Below are 22882 nucleotides of genomic sequence, written 5' to 3'. Positions count from 1 at the left end.
GGACTTGGCTGAAGGGTCAGACTGGTTTTGTTGACTAGAATTGGTAACATTTTTAGTTTTTCTATTCACTCAGAGGAAATGCTAGTAATAAACATAGAAAGTATATAGATAGAAAGTCGTGTGAAAGTCAGTAATTCAAATTATAAATGACAGTCACGTGTCCTTCTTGTTATTATAAATTATAAACTACCCTAAGAAATGAATCAGTGTGTGTATACCACCTGATAAATTACATTATATATGCTACGTCGGAAGGCTACATTTTGCTTAAAATGAAGACTTAAATCAAAGATCACTTTTCTTTTACAACTCCATTTTAACTAAAACAAAGGGCAGTCAAAACAGCTTAAAAAACCCCGCATTTGTTTTATTACCAAACTTTGATAAGGTCATTTGTTTCACTTTGACAAACCTGTTTCCAAAATAATGTTATGACAGTGCTCAGTCAGACGGCCGTATTGTGAAAAGGTTTGTCGAAGTGTTTTAAGAAACTAAACTCTCAATCAAACTCTGGTAAAAGACCGAAGGCAAAGCTCCATAAGCAGCGTAGACTGCGCTGTGTTTCATTTAAAATGGTGAAGTTATCTTTGTTTAACTTTTTTCAAACCAAAATATTGCCTTCCAACGTAGCATTTATGACGCAATTTATCACGTGGTACACACACACTGTGAATAGTATCATATTGAATAGATACTACTACTACTTCAAACAAGTGAGCCCTTTTCTCCCAGCTAAATAGTTGACGGTTTACACAAGAAGAAAAAGAAGTACTTGTGCTTGAAACATTTCTTATCCCCCCCCCCACAAACATGTAAATTTTGATACCAGGTGACCCCCAACATATTGGAGTATAAAAAGAGGGTTCTGCGTGTTTAAGAAAAGAATGAAACATGGAAGTGGTAATTTAAAATTAAAATTTATGAAACACAGGAATGGTAATTAAAAATAATATTTCCTGAAACTTTAAATTAAAAATAACACTTTCTGGAACATGGGAACTTTAGTAAAAAAAACAAGCAAAGTTGTTAAATTGATATCCCCCGCCTGATTGGGCTAAGTCAAGGAATGGAAATCAATTGTTGATGAAATATATATATGAGTTTGAGTTTGATTGCAACTGTTTGAAATAAAAAAAAATATTGTATATAATGTAACATTTAGAATTGACCAAGAAACCTAGTTTATGACTCCATGTTACTCAGTTCCAAACTAATCTAAGATTTCATCAAGGCAAACATTCTGATCAAGTTTCATGAAGATTGGTCCAGATATATTGCAAAAAATATAGCCTCTAGAGTGTCCACAAGGTTTTTTTAAGATTTGACTCAGTGACCTTATTTTTGACCCCACATGACCTACTATTTTCAAACTATTCCAAGATTTCATTGAGGCATTTTGATTAAGTTTCATGGAAATTAGAGCAGATGTATTGCCTCTAGAGTGTTCCCTAGATTTCTGTAAGATATGACCTAGTGACCTAGTATTTCACCCATATGACCCACTTTTAAGGCGCAGTCGAAATTTAACCCAAGAGAACATTCTGACCATTTTTGAACCTAACCAGACCAAACACCACCATCAAGTAGTTTCGGACAATATATTTGAAAGATTTGACCTAGTGACCTAATTTCTTATCACATGTGATCCAGTTTGAAATATGTCGAATAGTTCATCAAGGAAAACATTCTGATCAAGTTTAATGAATATAAGACCATACATATTGCCTCTAATGTGTTTCAAAGATTTTTCTAAGATTTGACCTAGTGACCTAATTTTTGACCCCATGTGACCCACTTTTTTAAGTGGTCCATATTTCTTCAAGGGGTACATCATGACTAATTTTGAACATAACTTGACCAATCATTACCATGATTATGGTTCTGGACAAGATTTTTCTAAGATTTGACCTAGTGAACAAATTTTCGACCATATGTGACCCAGTTTTATTTGCGACCAACAAGGAAAACATTCTGATAAAGTTTCATGAATATTTGACCATGTATAATGCCTCTAGTATGTTCCAATTTTTTTTTTTTAAGATTTGACCTAGTGACCTAGTTTTTGACCCATGTGACCCACTTTTAAAATAGGTCGAGATATGATCAAGGGGAACATTCTGACTAAGTTTGACATTTTCTGATCAATGCATACCAAGATATGGTACCGGACGGACAGACGGACGGAATGACGGACGGACAACGCCAAAACAATATCCCCCTCTTCGATTAAGCGGGGGATAATAACACTTTCTGTAACATGGGAAAGTTAAGTAAAAAATAAAATTTTAAGAAACAATTGGAGCTTTAAGTTTAAAATAATATCTTCTGAAACATGGGAACTTAAAGATAAAAATAACACTTTCTGGAGCATGGGAACTTTAAGTTAAAACTAATATTTTCTAAAACATGGTACATTAAGTTAAAAATAATGTTTTGTGAAACCCAGGAATTGGAAGTGAAAATGAAAATTCCTGAACAATTGATCTTAAAAATAATATGTACTGAGACATGGGAACTTCAAGTTAAGAAACATGGGAACTTGAATTTTAAAATGATATTTTCTGAATAAATTGGGGAGGGTAAAAGAGAAAAACTAGCAATTATAACATGAAGACTTTTAAAAGTTAAGAGATTGACATGGATACTCATGCCAAACAAAACATTAATTAAACTAAGACAAACTTTGACTCAACACAATATGAAAGTCAATCAAAACATGTTAACAGTATTTTATAAGTAAAAATATTTGTATTTAATTCAGTTTTCCTCTGTTTAAAGGACCCTCTTATAAATCGCACCAAAATGCATTATCCACTCAAGATTGATTAATTGAACGGTTGTTGTTTTTTTTATAGAATATTGTGGAGTTTATGCAAAATATACCAATATATCAGGAAATATGATTTTCATATCAATATATTTAACATAAATCTGAAACTCACTTTCAATCAAGTATGAGTACATCTAGTTTTAATGTTTAGGGAAGTTTTGTAATATTTGTCATATTTTGTCCAGGAGTCTCCCCCAGCACCCCCCCCCCCCCCAAAAAAAATAAAAAAATAAGAGTTGACAGTTGACATTATTACCAATCTATGAGGATCTTTTTAGAATGCACATCTGCTATATATTACCTGATATATTACTCTTATTATTTAGTTGTAACAAAGTTAAACCAGAGGTTTGCAGTTTTTCCAGCCCCCCCCCCCCCCAAAAAAAAAAAAGAGTTGATATTATGATATTATAATCAATCTATGAGGATCTTTTTAGAATGCACAACTGCTATATATTACCTGATACATTATTATTTAGTTGAAGCAAAGTTAAACCAGAGGTTAGCAGTTTTTCCTTAAAGAGTAAATGCATACATGGTCTCATTGAGGTTAAATGTGACAGGGAATACATTCTTGGTAGTTTCTGTGACCAGACCGAAATACTGATGGGTTTGAGTGTTAAAACAATATAAAATTCAACTATACTTGAAAGTACACTTGTATATTTTATATCCCGACCTACCGACCCTATATTTTTGGCCATGAAATCAAAAACATTTTTTAAAAGAATAATTTAAACCTGTTTGACAATTCATGACAGGTGAAATATTTCAGTGAGCAAACGAGTATTTTTGTGAAATCAACAATCAAGAACAATTATGCACCTTTTAATGTTTTGCCATGCTTGGGGACGAAGGCACAGTAAGCAAAGAACGACAAGGGTATAGTAATGAGGGTTAGCCAGCACCATGGAAACTTATTTCTTTCAAAGGATTTGTTATACCTCTCACTCTAGGGAATTTGACAAATTTCCCTGCTCCATCAGTGGGATTTAGAAAATAATGTAAGCAGTTTGTCTTAAGCCACTGGGTGCGCCCACCTCAATTAAAGCGGCAAAACATTGAAAGGTGCATAAGAAAAGTAAATAAGTGGGGAAAACAGGGTGGTAAAATGGGATAGAATCTATCTTTACCATCATTCGGCATGTTGGAGTGATCGTCTACAAAATGTAAAGTGTCACTCGCTAAAAAAGCAACATGCAAACAATATAACACCATGAAAATTGAATTCATGCGAAGCAAAATTACTATTAAATGCATAACAGTATCAACTGTTGTTGATTTGTTGTTTTTGAACAAGACATAAGTGGAACCGAGGCACCAGTGGAAAGCAGATGCCAAAACTTATAGACCTTTTCTTATCAACTACAAGGATGTGCGAAATATACTGGCAATGGAAATGTATGACTTTTGTGTAGTTTTTGCAATATGGCAAAAGGTCAAAGATTTTACAAAACAAAGCGGAAAAGGAGCTTTTACAGGTTATTACTTTCCTAATTGTCATTTTGTTTAGACATAATGATGAAAATCAAAGTAGGATATTGTCCTAAAACCTTGTTGCCCCACAAAAACAATCATTCAAAAACATTTGATACAGTTATGCATTTTATATCTTAAACTGAAAAGACAATCAACAAGAGGCACATCAGTGCCTGTGCTCCACTGGCCAAAAGGTTCAAGCAAAGACCACCTAACGAACATTTTCGTCAAGTTTCATAGAAATACAATCATCAATTTTTGAGGAGAAGTTATTTAAAAAAAAATTTTACTTTAATAGCTCTGGCTGCCATGTTGTGCAGTGGACCGAAATGATTTGGGCAATTTGAGTAAAGGAGCACCAAACAAACATTTCTGTCAAGTTTTATCGAAAAAAGGTCATCAGTTTCGACGACAAGTCATATAAAGTTTTTTTTATTTTTTAGCTCTGACAGCCATGGTGTGCAGTGGACTGGAACCATTTAACAAATTTTGGTTAATGACCACCCAAGGAACATTTCTGTCAAGTTTCATCAAAATCTGATCATCGGTTAACATTTAATCTGAATAGATTATGAAGCAAATATCTAACCTGAACAAGAACTGACGAGATAGAATCGACTTGGTGTTTCACTTACACTTTTCGGCCATTTAAGTTACTAAAAATAGCTGTTTCATAAACTTTCAGAATGTCACTTAAACGAAAATTAATGTTCAGTCTATATATACTTTCCTATGTATAAATGTAAGGTTTTTAAATTGATCTTTTTGTGAGAACTTTATGCTTATATGTTTACTCATAAATTATTATTGTTTAAAAATTATTTAAAGATGCTATACGTGAAAAATTAAGACATTATTTTTATTTTTTTTAAAGGGAGGTAATTCAGTAGTAAAATGTAATTAAAGCTATTAAAGCATGGCATTTCTTTTCTAACCATGTTGATATTATTACAGTCTATTCAAGCAAGATGCCTTTTGTTTTTACATAGTACCCATAGGTTCTGAAAAACAAGGAGCACTATTCCCAACAGAAGGATGTCACTCCCTATCACTGCATGAGCATCATAATAAAGAAATGTTTACTCAAACTGCAAGCTGCTCAATTGAAATAGGTATTTACCTCAAGCATACAGTTTTATAATGTGGCAAAATAGTCGGACTACTAGATTGTCATTCGGACTAGTAAAATATGCCATTATGCTAGTCCAACTGGCTAGTAGGTTAAAATGTTTTTCGTGAAGACTGCGGACGAGAAGTCCTTAAAGGTTTTTCTATTTTCAACTCTCGCAGCCATGTTGTGCAGCGGACCGGAACCATTTGGGCAATTTTGGTTAAAGGGCACATTTATGTAAAGTTTCATCAAAATCTGATAATCGGTTTCTGAGATGTAATTTAACGTTTTTTTCTATTCTTAGCTCTGGTGCCCATGTTGTGCAGCAGACCAGAACTGTTTGGGCTATTTTGGTTAAGGACTACCAAAGTAACATTTCTGTCAAGTTTCATTGCAATACGATCATCGGTTTCTGAGGAGAAGTCGTTTAAAGGTTTTTCTATTTTTACCTCTGGGGGCCATCTTGTGCAGTGGACCGAAACCATTGAAGCAAATTTGATAAAGGACCATCCAAGGAACATTTCTGTTAAGTTTCATCAAAATCTGATCATCGGTTTCTGAGAAGATGTTCTTTAAAGGTTTTTCTATTTTTTTGCCCTGGCAGCCATGTTGTGCAGCGGACCGGAACCATTTGAGCCATTTTGGTTAAGGACCACCCAAGGAACAATTCTGTCAAGTTTCATCAAAATCTGCCTATCCGTTTCAGAGGAGATGTCGTTTAAAGATTTTGCTATTTTTAGCTGTGGCGGCCATATTGTGCAATGGACCAGAACCATTTGAGCAATTTTAATAAAGGACCACACAAGGAACATTACTGTAAAGTTTCATCAAAATCTGCCGAACCGTTTCAGAGGAGATGTCGTTTAAAGATTTTGCTATTTTTAGCTCTGGCGGCCATATTGTGCAATGGACCGGAACCATTTGAGCAATTTTGGTAAAGGACCACCAAAGGAACATTCCTGTGAAGTTTTGTCAAAATCCGCTTATCAGTTTCAGAGGAGATGTCGTTTAAAGTAAAAGTTTACGCACGCACGCACGCACGCACTCACGACGGACAATCTGTGACGACATAAGCTCCATGGCCTTTGGCCAGTGGAGCTAAAAAATTGATTGAACCATAATTGAAATAAATTAATTGAAAGGTAGCCAATGCCATATCAAGGATTAAACTAAATATAAAAACAACATAACATAATAGCACCACACTTGTCTACCTCGCTCTGTCACGAAGGGGCACAACCAAAGGAATATTTAAGCCAAATGTATGCCTTAACTTTCATGTGATTTTCACCCTAGATTTGAACTAATTAATATGCATTATAAAAGCAGCTCATTCACTTTCTATATGGTCAGACATCGAAATAATTACATTTGTGTGAAATGTGGAAAGAAACCTAATGTTTCAATAATAAAACATCATAAAAAATTCAAATTAGAAATATATTGTTAATCATTATTAAAAAATGTGACAGAAAACACTTGATTTTAATGAAAAGCATTAGTATCGATCACTAATAAAAAAATAGAATTTTTTTAGGGTAGGCTTTCCAAAATTTTGTTCAAAAATAAGTATCAATCAGTTGCTGTTGGATGTTTGTTCATCAAAGTAATGAACATCAAGTTGAGCAGTTTAAAAAACAACATCAACATAAAGTCTATGAATGAGTCCCTTTAATTATTGACAATGATTTGAATTGCTTCACATTTGTGACAGCCATGTATACAGAAAAAATCTACAATTGAAAGAACAGATAAACTTACTTGTGTCTGTTTGTTTTTCCGGATGTTTTGTGGGAATCATCGAACAATTGGCGGACCCAGACTGAAAAAGAGAAGAAAAAAACATTTGTTTCTAGTACACATGATAATATTTTAGAAGAATAACAAAATAATGTATGTGATCTAACCATTAATTGGTGAGTTCAAAAAGTGTCTCTTGTAAGGCTGTGACATGCAGTTATTCAGGGTATGTAGTTAAGACAGAATAAAGACATGATTGACAATTAGTTAAACCAGCTTTTTCAAGACCAAACAAATATTTTCCATGAGTTTTTCCATATGTTTGGCTCTTATTGCTTTTCAAAGAAATTAAAATTCCCAACACATCATATCTTTATTGAAATGATTCAAAATAACACACAGTTCATACTTCCAGACATTCAGGATATAATTTAGTAAGATTATGATTGTGTATTGAAGCTTAATTAACATCAAGATACAAGAATCTTTATTTTAATAAGTCTGATACATCTATATCAACAAATATTGTTCAGTTGAAAGTAAAGCATTATTTATATAATTATATAAAGAAAGGCATTAAAATAAAATTGCTTCCATTCACTTTATTAAACAACAAATAACCAATTCCTCAACCAACAAGACTTCTTGAAAGCAGAATTCAAGATGGCTGTAAATTTCAGGACATGTATTACATTTTACGTTTCAGTTGATAGTAGCTTGTAGAGGATAGTGACTGGTAGTTGGTAGTAACTGCAGCATTGTTATTATGAATCAACATGAATGATTGTTGTTACTCAAAAAGGAAAAGGAAATTGTTACAACATTCTTGCTCTAAAGCCTCAATTTAAGGTTTTGCATGACAGTAAGACTGAATACAGCAATGATTTCAAGTCTACAACCATACCTCAAGTTTGGTTTGGTTAATGTTCAATTTACAATGAAGCTTAACTCGTGTGTTAATGTCTGGTTAACAGTCAACAGTGAAGCTTAATTCCGCAGTAAATGACTGGTTAACCAGTTTTCAGTGAACCTTAACTCAGGGGTAAAATGTCTAGTTAACCAGTTTACAGTGAAGCTTAAATCATGTGAAAATGTCTGGTTAACCAGTTTACAGTGAAGCTTAAATCATGTGAAAATGTCTGGTTAACCAGTTTACAGTGAAGCTTAAATCATGTGAAAATGTCTGGTTAACCAGTTTACAGTGAAGCTTAAATCATGTGAAAATGTCTGGTTAACCAGTTTACAGTGAAGCTTAAATCATGTGAAAATGTCTGGTTAACCAGTTTACAGTGAAGCTTAAATCATGTGAAAATGTCTGGTTAACCAGTTTACAGTGAAGCTTAAATCATGTGAAAATGTCTGGTTTACTAGTTTACAGTGAAGCTTAAATCATGTGAAAATGTCTGGTTTACTAGTTTACAGTGAAGCTTAAATCATGTGAAAATGTCTGATTAACTAGTTTACAGTGAAGCTTAAATCATGTGAAAATGTCTGGTTAACTAGTTTACAGTGCAGCTTAACTCAGGGGTAAAATGTCTGGTTAACTAGTTTATAGTGAAGCTTAAATCATGTGAAAATGTCTGATTATCCAGTTTACACTGCAGCTTAACTCATGCATAAATGTCTGGTTAACCAGTCTACAGTGAAGTTTAAATCAGAGGTTAATGTGTCGCTAATCACTCAACTGTTGGGGTTCAATGTCTGGCTAACCAGTGAACAGCAAAGCTTAACTTAGGGGTAAATGTCTGGCTAACCAGTGAACAGCAAAGCTTAACTCAGGGGTAAATGTCTGGTTAACCAGTTTAAAGTGAAGCTTCAATCAACAGTAAATGTCGGGTAAAGCAGTTTACAGTGAAGCCTATGTAAGGTTTCTCCATTTGAAATTGTTTCCATAGTTGTGTTTATTCATTCCAAGGTACTTCCTACAGTTTTTTATGCAATTGTCGGCAATAAACAAATCTTTACAAGATTGTACAACAGTCTGAAGTTAAATACTGTAACCTTCAGGATTAATCCAGAACATAAGAACCGCTGGGAAATGGTTAATTTCTGGTTAAAATGTACATGGTGCACATTGTTACCCTATCAAAACATGGGTGATAATCTAGTGTTGCGTTAGTAGGCATGTATGTGGTGTCTGTTTTGACAGTCGCACTGGTAGCCACAGAGGTAGGTTCTGTTTTTACACTTCTAGTAGATCCAGTTGTAAAAGGTGAAGCACTTGTAGAATTTAAAGCCCCTGTCACCTCAGTTTCCATAGCAATAGTAGTTGTTGGTGTTGTAGTGGTATTTGGTTCCATGACAATGCAATCAGTTACACTATCTGTTGCCTTGGAGAGCAAAAATAGAGGAAGCTACATGTGCGTGTTAAAGTTGCTTTCGGTTTTAAAGTCGATAGCTTAATTTCACTTAAAATAAACTTGAAGGCTTGCTGGTACTTGTATTAATAACATTTCTCCCATAAATCTCTTTTCTCAAGCTCAATATATATATATGCATTTATATAAGCCTGGATTTAGTAGCTACTCAAATGTATGATGTCAATGGTTACAAAGTTTTAAGTAGTTAGCTTTAATAGATTTTTTGCAACGATGCCTCTGACACCAATGTCCAGTAACAATATCTTGACTATTTTTCAAGACATTGTAACATTTTTAAAAAAAATGGTTAGTATTATACATAACGAATAAGACCTATTATGTACTAAATTACCTGAATTTTTGCCTGAATTTTAAGGTTACATGCAAAACTTTGCCAAACTTTAGAGCATTACATAAGTGCATAAAAGTCAATCTTAAATATTCTATTGTGCACAAGTAAATATAATAAATTATTAAATATGTAGCATTATCATAACAAATATATTCTGTTTACAAATTAACTTAGCAATGCCTACTCATCAATCAGCTAATAAAAGCGTGCTCATAATACCATTTTACAATGAAGTTAATTTGGACCACCCAAAAAGTGATTGCAAACAATAATTTTTCAGCACTTCATAGAGTGTAATTCAAAGCTACAATTTAAATGGTGCGAAACAAATGCAAATGGTATACATGCATCCTTTGTAGGTGTATGAGCCTGTCCCTTAGTAGGAAGTTTTCAATGTTGATGCGTTGAAGAATATGCTTTATCAATGACAGCGGTGGACAGCTTTCTTCAATGTGTGAAGTATTTGACAGGCTATAAATTTTGCACTTGATCAAAATTTACCTGGTGTATTTTGGTGGAGCAAGAGCCAGGATCAATCAATGCCCCAAGACCATCAAATGCTAAGTTCATTTTCAAACAGTTGTAATTGTAATAAGTGCAATAATTGGGTGAGATGTAGCTAGAACTGACAGGAGGTGTACTAACATGTTTAAAATGCAGAAAGATTTTCTATCTAACACATCATATTCCTTTCAAGAGCCCCGCAAAGTGCGGACACATGTTTGTTGTTATAGTTGAAAAAGAGTAACACAAAGTTTTATAACTCTACAAAAAGTTCCCTTGAGCTATAGATTGGAACAAAAGAGTGACACAGACAAAGACAATGAGCTGGACAAAGAACAGTGTCAGATAAAGGAATCCGCATTTCTACAGTTCTTTGCAGGTGTCACAAAGAGTGACCCATAAAGCTAATAAACTGGATTATCTGATAGACTAATTGATCCTTATATCAATAAAATCTCACAGATTGGCAGTTTTGACCACTTTTTAATATTTTGTCTAGGAATGAGCCAAATTTTGCGAAATGTGTAAACCGGTGATATAAGACTGATGATAAACGTTAAAATCACAGTTTTTAATATTTACGCTTGAAAATTTTGTTTTATGGCTACAAGTGTTACTAACACTAACAGAAATGAAAATTTCAGCAGTTTTCCAAACAATTGAGAATTGTTCTAATGTGTGTTATCCTATATGACTGATTTGAAAACACTGATGCCAAAATCAGCTGATTCCGAGACAAAAAATGAAAAAAGTTGTCAAATTGGTCAATCTGTGAGAGTGCACCTTTAAAACCAACTTCAACAACACCACTTACCAGATGGACACACCCAGCCTTCAACCACTCCTGTCTGTGCCAATCCACGCTGTCGGAACATCGTTGGATAATTCCGCACCACTTACAGGTAAAACCAATGCTGGCTGTTACACAAGACTCGCAGTCATTGAAACTGTTACATGCTGAAAATTTGGAAAAGAGATATTTGATAGGTCTTAAAAATTATCAATCCACCAGGGATGTGATCTGGCAGCTTAAGGGCTGAAACCATTTTGGCGATGGGTTTCGGGCACTTTAGGCCCCTAATGGGGATTAAGGCGCATGAAGCACTCAGATCTGAAACTTGCTTTTTAGAAGCCCTTCTCAGGGCTTCCTGACTTCAAATTTGAAGAAACTGGAGTGTCAATACTAACAACAACTAAAGAAACAACCGAAGGCTTTTTAGTCAGTTAAAAAGAGGTTGTTTTATTTATAATTCTTCATTTCTTATACTTTTTGTACCTGGAGCCATAAAACCGCGGACAAATCACATGCCTGTCCACATAACCCTAGGACAGACTTAAGATTTGAGAGAAACATTCACTTCTAAGGCAACTACTTATATTAAGCTCAATCTACATTATATCATATTATCAGAAGTTGTTCATTATCTTCATGATTATCTTTATTAACAACTACTAAATACAATATCAAAACTATAATTGTTGGCCTTCCAATGCAATTAAACAAAGACTGTCTTGCTGCCTTTCTATTAAACCCTAGTGTGACTGAGCTAATAAAAGTTAATTTAAGTGTAAGTTGACTAGTCATAGCACCCAATTAATACCCAGTCTGATTGACTTATAATATATGACACCTTGATTGATGAACATATATATTTACGATCAAGGCCTATTTATGAAAAATTCTTAACAGTAAAAAAATCTTGATTTCAAGATTTTTTTTTCGATGTGGGTTACAAAACTAATGTGTGTATTGCCTCTGGCAACATGTGTCCCAAGTTTCAGGTATTATCAGTTCTTTCCACACCAAAGACAATGACATCAACGCTCATAATGATGAATACCTAAACTTTTTTCTCCCAAACAAAACACAAGAGAGGGCATACAAAGGGAGATCAATCTTACTTGGTTTCGGATGAAGAATAACCACAGTTCCCTCTTGTATCTCTGTTGTATTCAGCACAACTCGGTGGTACTCGTAAATTGTACGACGCTTTTTGCCTGATAACCAAAAACATACATGTGAATAATCTGTTGCAAGGTCGAAAAAAAAGATATTAAATTTTCTATCAAGAGTTCAAAACATCGGACAGAAAGATGCCATTAAATACCAAAACCATCTTTTTTTATTACTAAAAAATGTTGTTTCTTTAAGATGAACTTTGAAAAAACCCTTTTCGTTAAACTGCACAGTATAATGATTTCAAACAAAGTAATTATCAATTGTTGTATTGACTTATTAGAATCTTAAACATAGGGTGGTAATTTTAAAGTTTGTAATTAAAAATATAAACATAATTTTTTAAGTGACACACAAAATAATGAGTTTAGATTGACGTGCAAGGATTTATATAAATGGGGAATTAAAAATATTAAAAAGTAAACAATCATAAAAATAGCTGGCAGGTACATGTAATGACAAGCAGGCAATTTAATTAAAATAAAGAAAACGTGACAAGCAAAGAAAAAGAAAAACAAGCAAATTAAAACATATATTTGTTACAGTGGTGCAAATTGTTTCTCTACTCGTACGAAAAAAATTGGTATACTAAATGGTTCTATCAAAACTAACATTAAAATGACTTCATGCTAAATCAATCTAACGGTTAAGAGTTTTTTATACTCTGGATACTCCGAAAAGAATGGGTACTGTTATAACTAACTTGTAATCGTAAAATCACAACACCTCATTCAAAACTAAACATCAACACATTGTAATTTTACTATATATTCAGATACCCTACCAATCGTTGTAGAACCCCAATTTTTACGAAAGAAATTCTTCCTACCAAAAGGTGTGGTACTGTCAAAATAGAAAGCGTCTGAAAGACCAGTCTTCACAGGGTGAGAGGCGGAGCTTATGTTGCCGATAGGAATTGGAAGCTGTAATGAGACAAAATGTCTCCAAGGTCAAATGGCATATGGCTGACAGGTGGGTGGGGTAATGGTTTAGTGGTGGGTGGGGTAATGTTAATGTGGTGGGTGGGATAATGTAAATTGGTGGGTGGGTTAATGGTTTAGTGGTGGAAGGGGTAATGGTCTAGTGGTGGGTGGGGTAATGTTAATGTGGTGGGTTACTAAGGGTATTGTAAATTGGTGGGTGGGGTAAAAAGTGGTGGATAGTATTAGTTGGATGTATTAAAAACTAGCCAAATAGTTGAATAGCGTAAGAAGAAATTAAAGATTAGTTATAACTTCAAACAGTGATTGAACATGCTTTCAATTGTTTTGAAACACTTCAGATAAAGTCTTATAAAGTGACTAAACATTTTAATGACTGACTTTTTCAATAGCTAATTCTAATTGCCTTTTATGATTATCAAAAATGAAGATTTTGAAATAATGATAATACTATTATTATGAAAGCATGTTTTGAAATTATTCAAGCAAAATAAAAATATTGCATGTCATTTTGAATGGTCAAACAATTTTGTTTATTACGCAATAATATAAATTTAAACAAGTCTCAGTTACATATAATGCGTTCACTAAAAGACCCATGTTGTCAAAATGTATAAACATTTTAAAATCAAACAGACAGAAAAGCCCTTTAAAAATTCTTCCTAAAACTGATTCTTGTTTGAACATTCAATGTGATATACATAACTGGTTTAGATAAAGCCAGAGAAAAATAATCTTTAGATATTCATCCCCCTTTTTTCAAAATGAGGTATAAATAATTGGATTTACTATTGTTTTATATCATAAATGCTGCAGCCATCAGGAAATAACATCAACAAATACTTTATAGTATATATATACATGTATATTTAACTACAACTTTTGATGTGATGTCATTAAGGACTAAGCTTCGGATATTTGCACGCTTATTATAGCCACATTAAAAGTATTTAGCGCTGCAAATTCATGATAAAAGTAGGATATCATATTCCTGTCATTCAATGCAAAATTTGTTAAACTTGTTTACGAAATTGATAAAAACTTGTTTAATTTAAAAATGTTGAATTACCTTTCACTAATATGTTCTATATAAAGGTCTTAGCACATTTTTCATTTTTCAACTGCATTTCATTAAATTTGATTTTTTTGGCAACAAATATTCTACAAAGGGATTTGTAGATTTGGAATCAGGGGAGAGGAAGGGATCATGAGGACCTGAAGTTATTTCTCTCTTCTGATGTCTTAAAACACAAAAATCATGAGAACTGGCGATATGTGCTCAGAATGATGTCTCTTGTATTACCGGCCATCATAAAGCTAGTTCACATGAAACACTGTATACTAGATATATACTAGATATTTCTAGAAATATCAGACATGTTACTATGGTAAAGATTATAATAAAATTCAAGAAACATTATCTTAATTACTACCATCTTTTTTCCATGGCAACAGCATTTATCACAATAAATTGTAATAATATTGATTACATATTTGTAACTAATTATACTCATTATTTTATAATGATATGATTATATATATAGTATTAATTAGAGAACTATTAGTTGAATATTCTTTTCCATATGTTTCTGTTTCTTTGAACTTGGACATATATATGTTAAAAAGAGTTCACAACTGAGAGACAGTTATTTCCAAGCTGCTGAATAAAAAAGCACACAACTAGAAGGAAGGAGTCTAGCTTAAATATAATTCTTGCCAAGTTAATAAAGAACTTGATTCTGAAATCTGATCTGAAAGCCTTTTATTGGTGCCATATTTGTGTTCTTATGAAATTTGCAATCATATGTTGCATTTTAACTGTCAATTCAAGGGTTTTAACAGTCATTTCTAGCATTGCTTTTTAACAGTAAAGTGTTAATTGCTTTTTCACGCTGTCAATGATGTGTTGATCATTTAACATTCAAGTGTTGCTTTAAAACATTCAAATCAAGAGTAGTTTTTTAACGGTCAATAAAATGTTGCTTTGTTAATATCCAATTCAAGTGTTGCTTTTTTAACATTATTTTTTTGACATTCACTCTCTATTGAATTTTACAAATCTGTATGTCCAATATAAAAAACAAAATTTAAAACTTGGCAAGAATTCAGATAATTAGCTTGGGTTAAGTTTAAAATCGAAAATACACAGCAGTGTTCAAACAATTTACTTTGGCCATCATCATCAACATATTCGGTGTCATAATAGAAGGCATCCGATAAACCAAACGCAACTTTATGGTTCCGATCTGAAATTTGGGACGGCCGAATCGGCATCTGCAAAGTTGCATATAGTACATAACTATAGTTAATTAGACTGGTTATTCGATGTTCTTTGTGAAATGCTCAGTCGCTGCTTTCTTTCTTTAGGGCACCAGTCAACATATTAAAATGCGTTAAAAAAATAAGATAAGACTGGTCCCCTTTCCAGGTCTCTGTTAGGGGCACCAGTCAACTAACTGTGTAATAAAAATACATTCAGAACATATTATAAATAGAGTGGTTTCCTGATCTTTTTTGTGAAAAGGCTTCTTTCCAGATGATCTCTGTATGTGTGTCACCAGTCAATTTTTTCTGTTTCACTGTTTTCTTAAAATAATTATATTCATAGCAACAATTAAATCAGCGCAAGAAATATTACATGCATTACAAGATAACATCGACTTGTATGCTTTTACATTTAAAATTTATGTAACAAAAAATATGACCTTAAAAGCCATAAGATATAAAACATGCCTACCCCAACATGCAAAGGAATGTGCTTGTGTACAAAACAAGTGTGTTCAGAGGTCAAGGTAACAGGTCCTGTTGTGCATGTGCATATAATGTCTCTGGCAACATGTATACCAAGTTTCATTTGAATATCTCGATAATTTTTTGAGTTATAGCCAGAACATCTCCATAGCTATGATGTAGCCATGATTTTCTTGTTGTTAATGACAGACAAGTTAGAAGACATTGCATTAGACAATAGTAATGGATGATAAAATGGCTACAAAATGCATCAAATCTCAGCAAACTCTTCAGCAGCCAATCATACAAAACTGGATAAGTTATACATACATAGATCTTTTGGCTAGATGGCTGATATACAAGCAACTTGATTGATCAATAGTAATTATTGGATACATATAGATCAATCAATAAGCATTTTGGCTATCTTTAACCAAATAAACAATTAACCAATTTCATGTGATTGGCTGCTGCTAAGAAGATTAAGTAGGCTGCATTTTTTCAGTCATGAATAAATGCAAGATGCAGCAGCCAGCCTAAAAGAAAAGTTTAGTTTTGAAGTCCTGCACAATTCATCATATTGCACAAAAAACACATGTTTATTTGGGACAAAATAGATGCTTCTAAAATTAAGCCTTTCTTCATTTAAGAGGTGAATGTTTTAGCATTTGGGTTATCAGTGTGTGAACAAATTTGGTCAATGCACGGAAAGTGAAATCTGGAGAACCATCTTGATTATTTGTGTACTGATCAAATGCTTTCATACAAAGATTAATCCCAATTCTAAAATATTAAATATTTTTTATTTCCACTCATCATTTGAAAAACTTCTCTGAAATAATCCAACTACAACACTGAAGATAATGCTTCCATGACAATTGAACAAAGCACATAATATATTAAGTTGTTTGAACTGCGGGCGCATCAATGATGCCACTAGTTTCATCCACAACACACACATGCAGTGATTAAACATCGTTCAACTTATAACAATAAAGCTTTGTTGGTATTATAAATATTAGAGGTATTCCAAACATGTTGCATTCATCAGAATGTCAATGCAATTCAAAGGATATGCATTTGCATTCGATTAGAAGATGCAGAAGGAGTGTCAAGCTTATTATGCATGATACAAACATATTATTGAAAAACTGTTGCAAATAAAGCATTTTTACACCAATCAATAGCATTAAGAAAGTCAATAATAAAAACAAAACATTTTTTTACATGTGAAAAAAGCTGATACAACCAAAGTTATATTTTTCATACAATTTTAAATAATAATGCATTCAATTGAATATTTACAATTATTTTAAAGATTGCATATCTACTTGTATTTAATCTGTGAAAACTCAATCATTTATACAATAATAACACAGAACAGAAGATGGAGGACTTACCTTTTTGTACACGAAGATGATTGAGCCATTATAATGAAGAATGACTTGGAATCTGAATGTGCCTGTATCTGAAAATTAAACACAGTTGCCACAATTACTTGAAGTCAAAGATGCCTCCTGTTGCAAAAACTGATAGTTTTAGTTGCCTATCGTTTATTAATCCCTTTTAACAATTACTGAAAGTTATTGTTGTCTATTGTTTTAAGCCCATTGCCAAATATTGCCCATATATATTGTGTATATACACCTCTTTGCCAAGACCTGACATATAGTAATTGTTGCCTTTATTGCTTATACAGTCATTTATATATGGAAAATAATAAATGACATGTTTTGAAGGTTCTATCAACAGAGACAATAGTCTTACCATTCACAGCCTTTCCATTCTCAGCCTTACCATTCTCAGCCTCACCATTCCCAGCCTTACCATTCTCAGCCTTACCTTTCTCAGCCTTACCATTCCCAGCCTCACCATTCTCAGTCTCACCATTCTCAGTCTTGCCATTCTCAGTCTTACTGTTCTCAGCCTCACCATTCTCAGCCTTACCATTCTCAGTCTTGCCATTCTCAGTCTCACATTCTCAGTCTCACCATTCTCAGTCTCACCATTCTCAGCCTCACCATTCTCAGCCTCACCATTCTCAGCCTCACCATTCTCAGCCTTACCATTCTCAGTCTCGCCATTCTCAGTCTTACAATTCTCAGTCTTACCATTCACAGTCTTACCATTCACAGTCTTGCCATTCTCAGTCTTACAATTCTCAGCTTTTCCATTCACAGTCTTACCATTCACAGTCTTACCATTCTCAGTCTTACCATTCACAGTCTTTCCATTCACAGTCTTACCATTCTCAGTCTTACCATTCTCAGTCTTACCATTCACAGTCTTACCATTCTCAGTCTTACCATTCGAGTCTTACCATTCACAGTCTTACCATTCACAGTCTTACCATTCACAGTCTTACCATTCTCAGTTTTACAATTCTCAGCTTTTCCATTCACAGTCTTACCATTCACAGTCTTACCATTCTCAGTCTTACCATTCACAGTCTTACCATTCTCAGTCTTACCATTCTCAGTCTTACCATTCACAGTCTTACCATTCTCAGTCTTACCATTCACAGTCTTACCATTCTCAGTCTCACCATTCTCAGCCTCACCATTCTCAGTCTTACCATTCTCAGTCTTACCATTCACAGTCTTACCATTCACAGTCTTACCATTCTCAGTCTTACCATTCTCAGTCTTACCATTCACAGTCTTACCATTCTCAGTCTTACCATTCACAGTCTTACCATTCTCAGTCTTACCATTCACAGTCTTACCATTCACAGTCTTACCATTCTCAGTCTTACCATTCACAGTCTTACCATTCACAGTCTTACCATTCTCAGTCTTACCATTCTCAGTCTTACCATTCTCAGTCTTACCATTCTCAGTCTTACCATTCTCAGTCTTACCATTCACAGTCTTACCATTCTCAGTCTTACCATTCACAGTCTTACCATTCTCAGTCTTACAATTCTCAGCTTTTCCATTCACAGTCTTACCATTCACAGTCTTACCATTCTCAGCCTTACCATTCTGGTCCTGTAGATGGACATCTCTCCATTCAACCACAAACTTTTGATCTGAAATATAACATCGGTTTATCAGTAAGCTTGATAACACAGGCTCAAAATCATGACAGCACGGGTTAATTGGTTAACATGACAGTACAGACATTTGAAGATAACATGAAAGCATAACCCGATCAGTTAACATGATAAAACGAGCAAATTATTCGTTAACATGATAGCACTGGCTAATCAGTTAACAACATACACAGGTAAATACTTTAACATGAAATCGTAGTGGAATCATTTAACATGATAGCACAGGCTCATATCGAGAAGGCTTATCAGCTGCTATGTCATTGGCTTGCCAGTTCACCTGCTTTTTAACAAATTAGTAACAAAACTCAACTCTAATTTTGTATCTGGTTACCTTATTTTATATACAAACAATATTTTAAACACATATCAGGGAAAACTTATCATAATGAGTACAAAACGTGTCATTCCCCATAAAATGTCGCTGCAATCATAATCTACATAATGCACCTGAAAGAAAACAGTCGCCAAATACTCAAAAAAAATGCACTTAAATTGTAATACTGTTCATGCAAAGTCATCAATCTCAAGTTTTTTGTTTTTTCTTTACCAAAAATGTTAATCGTTATGAATAATTAATAAGGAAATATGCAAAAGCTCAAAAATTATCGTTTCTTTCTGATAAATTGAAAAGGAATTACATATGAAACAAGTATTTTACAGTTGAATAATTAACAGAAGCTTTATGTCATGTTGTTTTGTTTTATTTAAATTAGCATTTTTAAAATAATTGAATAAACAAACATAACGAGTTCCTCTATAAGCGAGCGTGCGGTAAAAATTTCATAATTTTTCGAAATAGATATAATTTATTTATCTCTACTTAGAAATATTGTTGTTTTTTTTAATATGAGATTGCCGTGCTTTTTCAAGTTTGATTATGAAACATTTTTGTTGCCAATAATTTGTAAAACCTTTCTCAAAAATAAAGTATGTGTCTAATCTCTGACTTAAATCCGGAATTTGAATGATGGGTGGAAGAAATTAGGTGGATGGATCAATAGACAGACGGATGGACGGGGTTGAATATACAAGTGAGGGCAAGGATGGACAAATTGATTAAACATGGAGATATAACCGAGTGTTGATCGCAAGAACAAAAGAATCATACTAGCAATAATAAATACCATAAGGAAAGACCCACAAACACACGTCTTAAATCTCAAAACTTCAGGGATTTGATAAGTCAGAACCAATTTTCAAGTACTTGATAGGACTTGGTATTTGCCTTAATTTGCGAGTACAAAGACTCATACTTACTTGAGTACTAAGTTCAACCGGCATAACTTATGAGTACTCTCTGAGTACTTTTACACTTATGTAAAATATCATGAAATTCAACGTTAAGTTACTTTAATTATGATGTGCGATATTTCAATTTTTTAATATATCTATGAAAGATATTTCAGTGTCAAATGTCTGACAATGATTTTTTTTGTTTACGTCATGATACTGAAATTCTAGTAAAAAAAATCATATATCTAATTATGAGCCAATATTGTCCTCATTTATTTGTACAATTTTAAAACATGTACAAAATTACTGTACTCAGAAAATGTACTCTTGTGAGTTTTAAGCAGTACTCAGTAGCCACTTGAGTACACAAACAAAATTAAGTGAGTACTCAGTACCTACTTGAGTACTCCTTAAGCATCCAGCACTCTGTGCTTATTTGCGTATTCACTCGGACTCCCAGTACTCGGACTTATCTTGCAAAACTTTATCTTAATAAATTTTACAGAACTGCAGCCAATCATATAAAACTGGATTATTATCCTAGGCCATTATTCAATATTGATCTTATCCTTAGACACGACTCAGTGATTCCATTCAGCCTATTGGTCAGCTAAATATACAGGCCAATCAAAACACTCAGATTCTAATATTAAATTTAAGTTCAATCTAAGTTGCTTATTGCATAAGGCACCATGCATGGCCCCTTTGATTAAGATCGTAAGGCTTAAGATCATAACTTTCTATGCATAACTCTGCTTTGGGTGTAACCTACATTTCAATAAAATAAATCGTAAGGACATTTATCGAATATATTCTGCCCGTAACTTTACAGTTGAACCTGAGCACTCTCAAGCAGCCTATGGTTAAGGCCTAAAATATTTTGTTGAAATGGGGTCCAGGTGATTAGTAACAATTATCTTTTGGATAGTTTGAATAAAATAAGCAATTTGATTGGTCGATCAACAGTAATTATTGGATTTATATTGACCAATCAATGAACATTTCAACGAGCTTTAACCAAACCCAAAAATTAACCAGTTTCATACAATTAATTGGTTGCCGCAGTTTCTAGTTTGGTAACAGCAATGTATGGATAAGATAAAGCATGATAATTTACTAGGCCAGACTCATTGGAATGCATTTCAAATTGAACACGAATCTGCAAAATCAAAAAATCACTCAGAAATTACAAAGACTTCAATTCAAACCTAGGCTGCAAAACAATGTTTATGATTAAATAACAATTGAGAACAAGAGAATAGTTAACAAATTAAATATACTTGTAAATAAACTATTTCATGACAAAATTATAGTGTATATTGTACTTTTTTTTACAAGAATAATCTTATAACATCCAAACTTGAAGAATAAAAAAACAATTATTTTTATTTTATTTTTTTTATATAGTTTTCTAGAATTACAAACTATTTAGATTATACTAATTTCTTTTAGCTTTATAGTGATGAAAGCCTCTAGCTTATAGAATCACTCTTAAAAGTCTGTTTCCGAGGAAGAAACCAGTACCCAGGTGTCCAGAGAGTTCCCCTGGTGGGGATCAAACTGCAACCCCTTGGGTGAGAGGCAGACAGCTAAACAACTAGACCACTATCATATCTTATTCAAAGCAAAGGATTATCAGGTGATTAAGCAATTGCTAGCAAGGATGAAAAGGTTAGAAAAGAAATGGTACCAGTCAATGAAGAGTATACACACTGAAATAGTTACAACACTGTAAAACACTACAATTCAAATTGAAATTTTATGTTAATTATAAATTGTATTTAAAGGGGGCATTGCTCAGAAAACCAAATTATGCACATGTGTTTTATCAACTGCAAAGGGAGACAACTAAATTTTGCCAAAGATCAAATAAAACTTGAAAGCCAAGGGCATCAGTAGCACTATACCAAATTACGCACATGAATTTTAACAACTGCAAAAGAAGACAAGTAAATATTTTTTGCTGAAAATTAAATACTGGTTAAGGAAACTTGAGACCCCCAAGGGGGGTAATTGATCTTGAACTCTGTTTTGTGCAAAACATGGATATTGGCCTAGCTACGCCTCTGATATATTTTATTTGCCAATGTTTTAACATAAGGAATCCCTTTTTCAATCGATTTCCTTGAAAATGGAGAAAAATCCCACTCATTAGACAGATGTCCTGTCACATTTGGCATAAAAATTATAATATAAATCCATAGATAAACTGGTTATGCTTTAAAGGAATACATATAAATCTATAAAACTGAACTATGGATATTCATAAGCTCTGTCTACAAAATCAGCAATAACATAAAAAATAAAGACTTATAAATATAATATTCATAAGAAGAAAAAAGTATATTTAATAAATATGTTATTCAAAGATTGACCTTGAAAGAAAATTGATTTAGAAAAATACACAGTAAATTTCATTGATATTGGCACTCCAATATTAAAAGCAAAATATCTAACTAATACAAGTATGTCATGGAGTAAACAACATCAGTTATTTAAAGACCAAGAATGGGAATAACTGAATAATGGCAAAGGTTCTGCCTACAACAATGACATCAAGCCTTTTATAATTCTTTGACAAAGTTCAGAT

At 33.2% G+C, this 22882-nt stretch overlaps 1 protein-coding gene across 9 annotated transcripts in view; it reads right to left on the bottom strand.

Annotated features, from left to right (window-relative positions):
* LOC128213170 (plexin domain-containing protein 2-like) overlaps positions 1-22882 on the bottom strand; it is an 88144-nt gene that overhangs the window by 5562 nt on the left and 59700 nt on the right. For 2 of the 9 annotated variants that reach the window (XM_052918756.1, XM_052918837.1), the window contains exons 6-13: positions 18985-19035; positions 17405-17472; positions 15443-15548; positions 12279-12374; positions 11191-11333; positions 9242-9490; positions 7182-7242; positions 3964-4014 (exon numbers count right to left, since the gene is read on the bottom strand). In XM_052918756.1, the coding sequence (XP_052774716.1) occupies positions 3964-4014; positions 7182-7242; positions 9242-9490; positions 11191-11333; positions 12279-12374; positions 15443-15548; positions 17405-17472; positions 18985-19035 (825 nt within the window). Of the gene's footprint in view, positions 1-3963; positions 4015-7181; positions 7243-9241; positions 9491-11190; positions 11334-12278; positions 12375-13162; positions 13257-15442; positions 15549-17404; positions 17473-18984; positions 19036-22882 lie in introns of all 9 variants that reach the window. The other 7 variants (XM_052918917.1, XM_052918996.1, XM_052919076.1 and 4 more) reach the window with 6 other exon arrangements.

Source organism: Mya arenaria, chromosome 1, assembly GCF_026914265.1.
Source record: "Mya arenaria isolate MELC-2E11 chromosome 1, ASM2691426v1".
Lineage (NCBI taxonomy): Eukaryota > Metazoa > Mollusca > Bivalvia > Myida > Myidae > Mya > Mya arenaria.
This window is presented reverse-complemented; position numbering and strand designations above follow the sequence as displayed.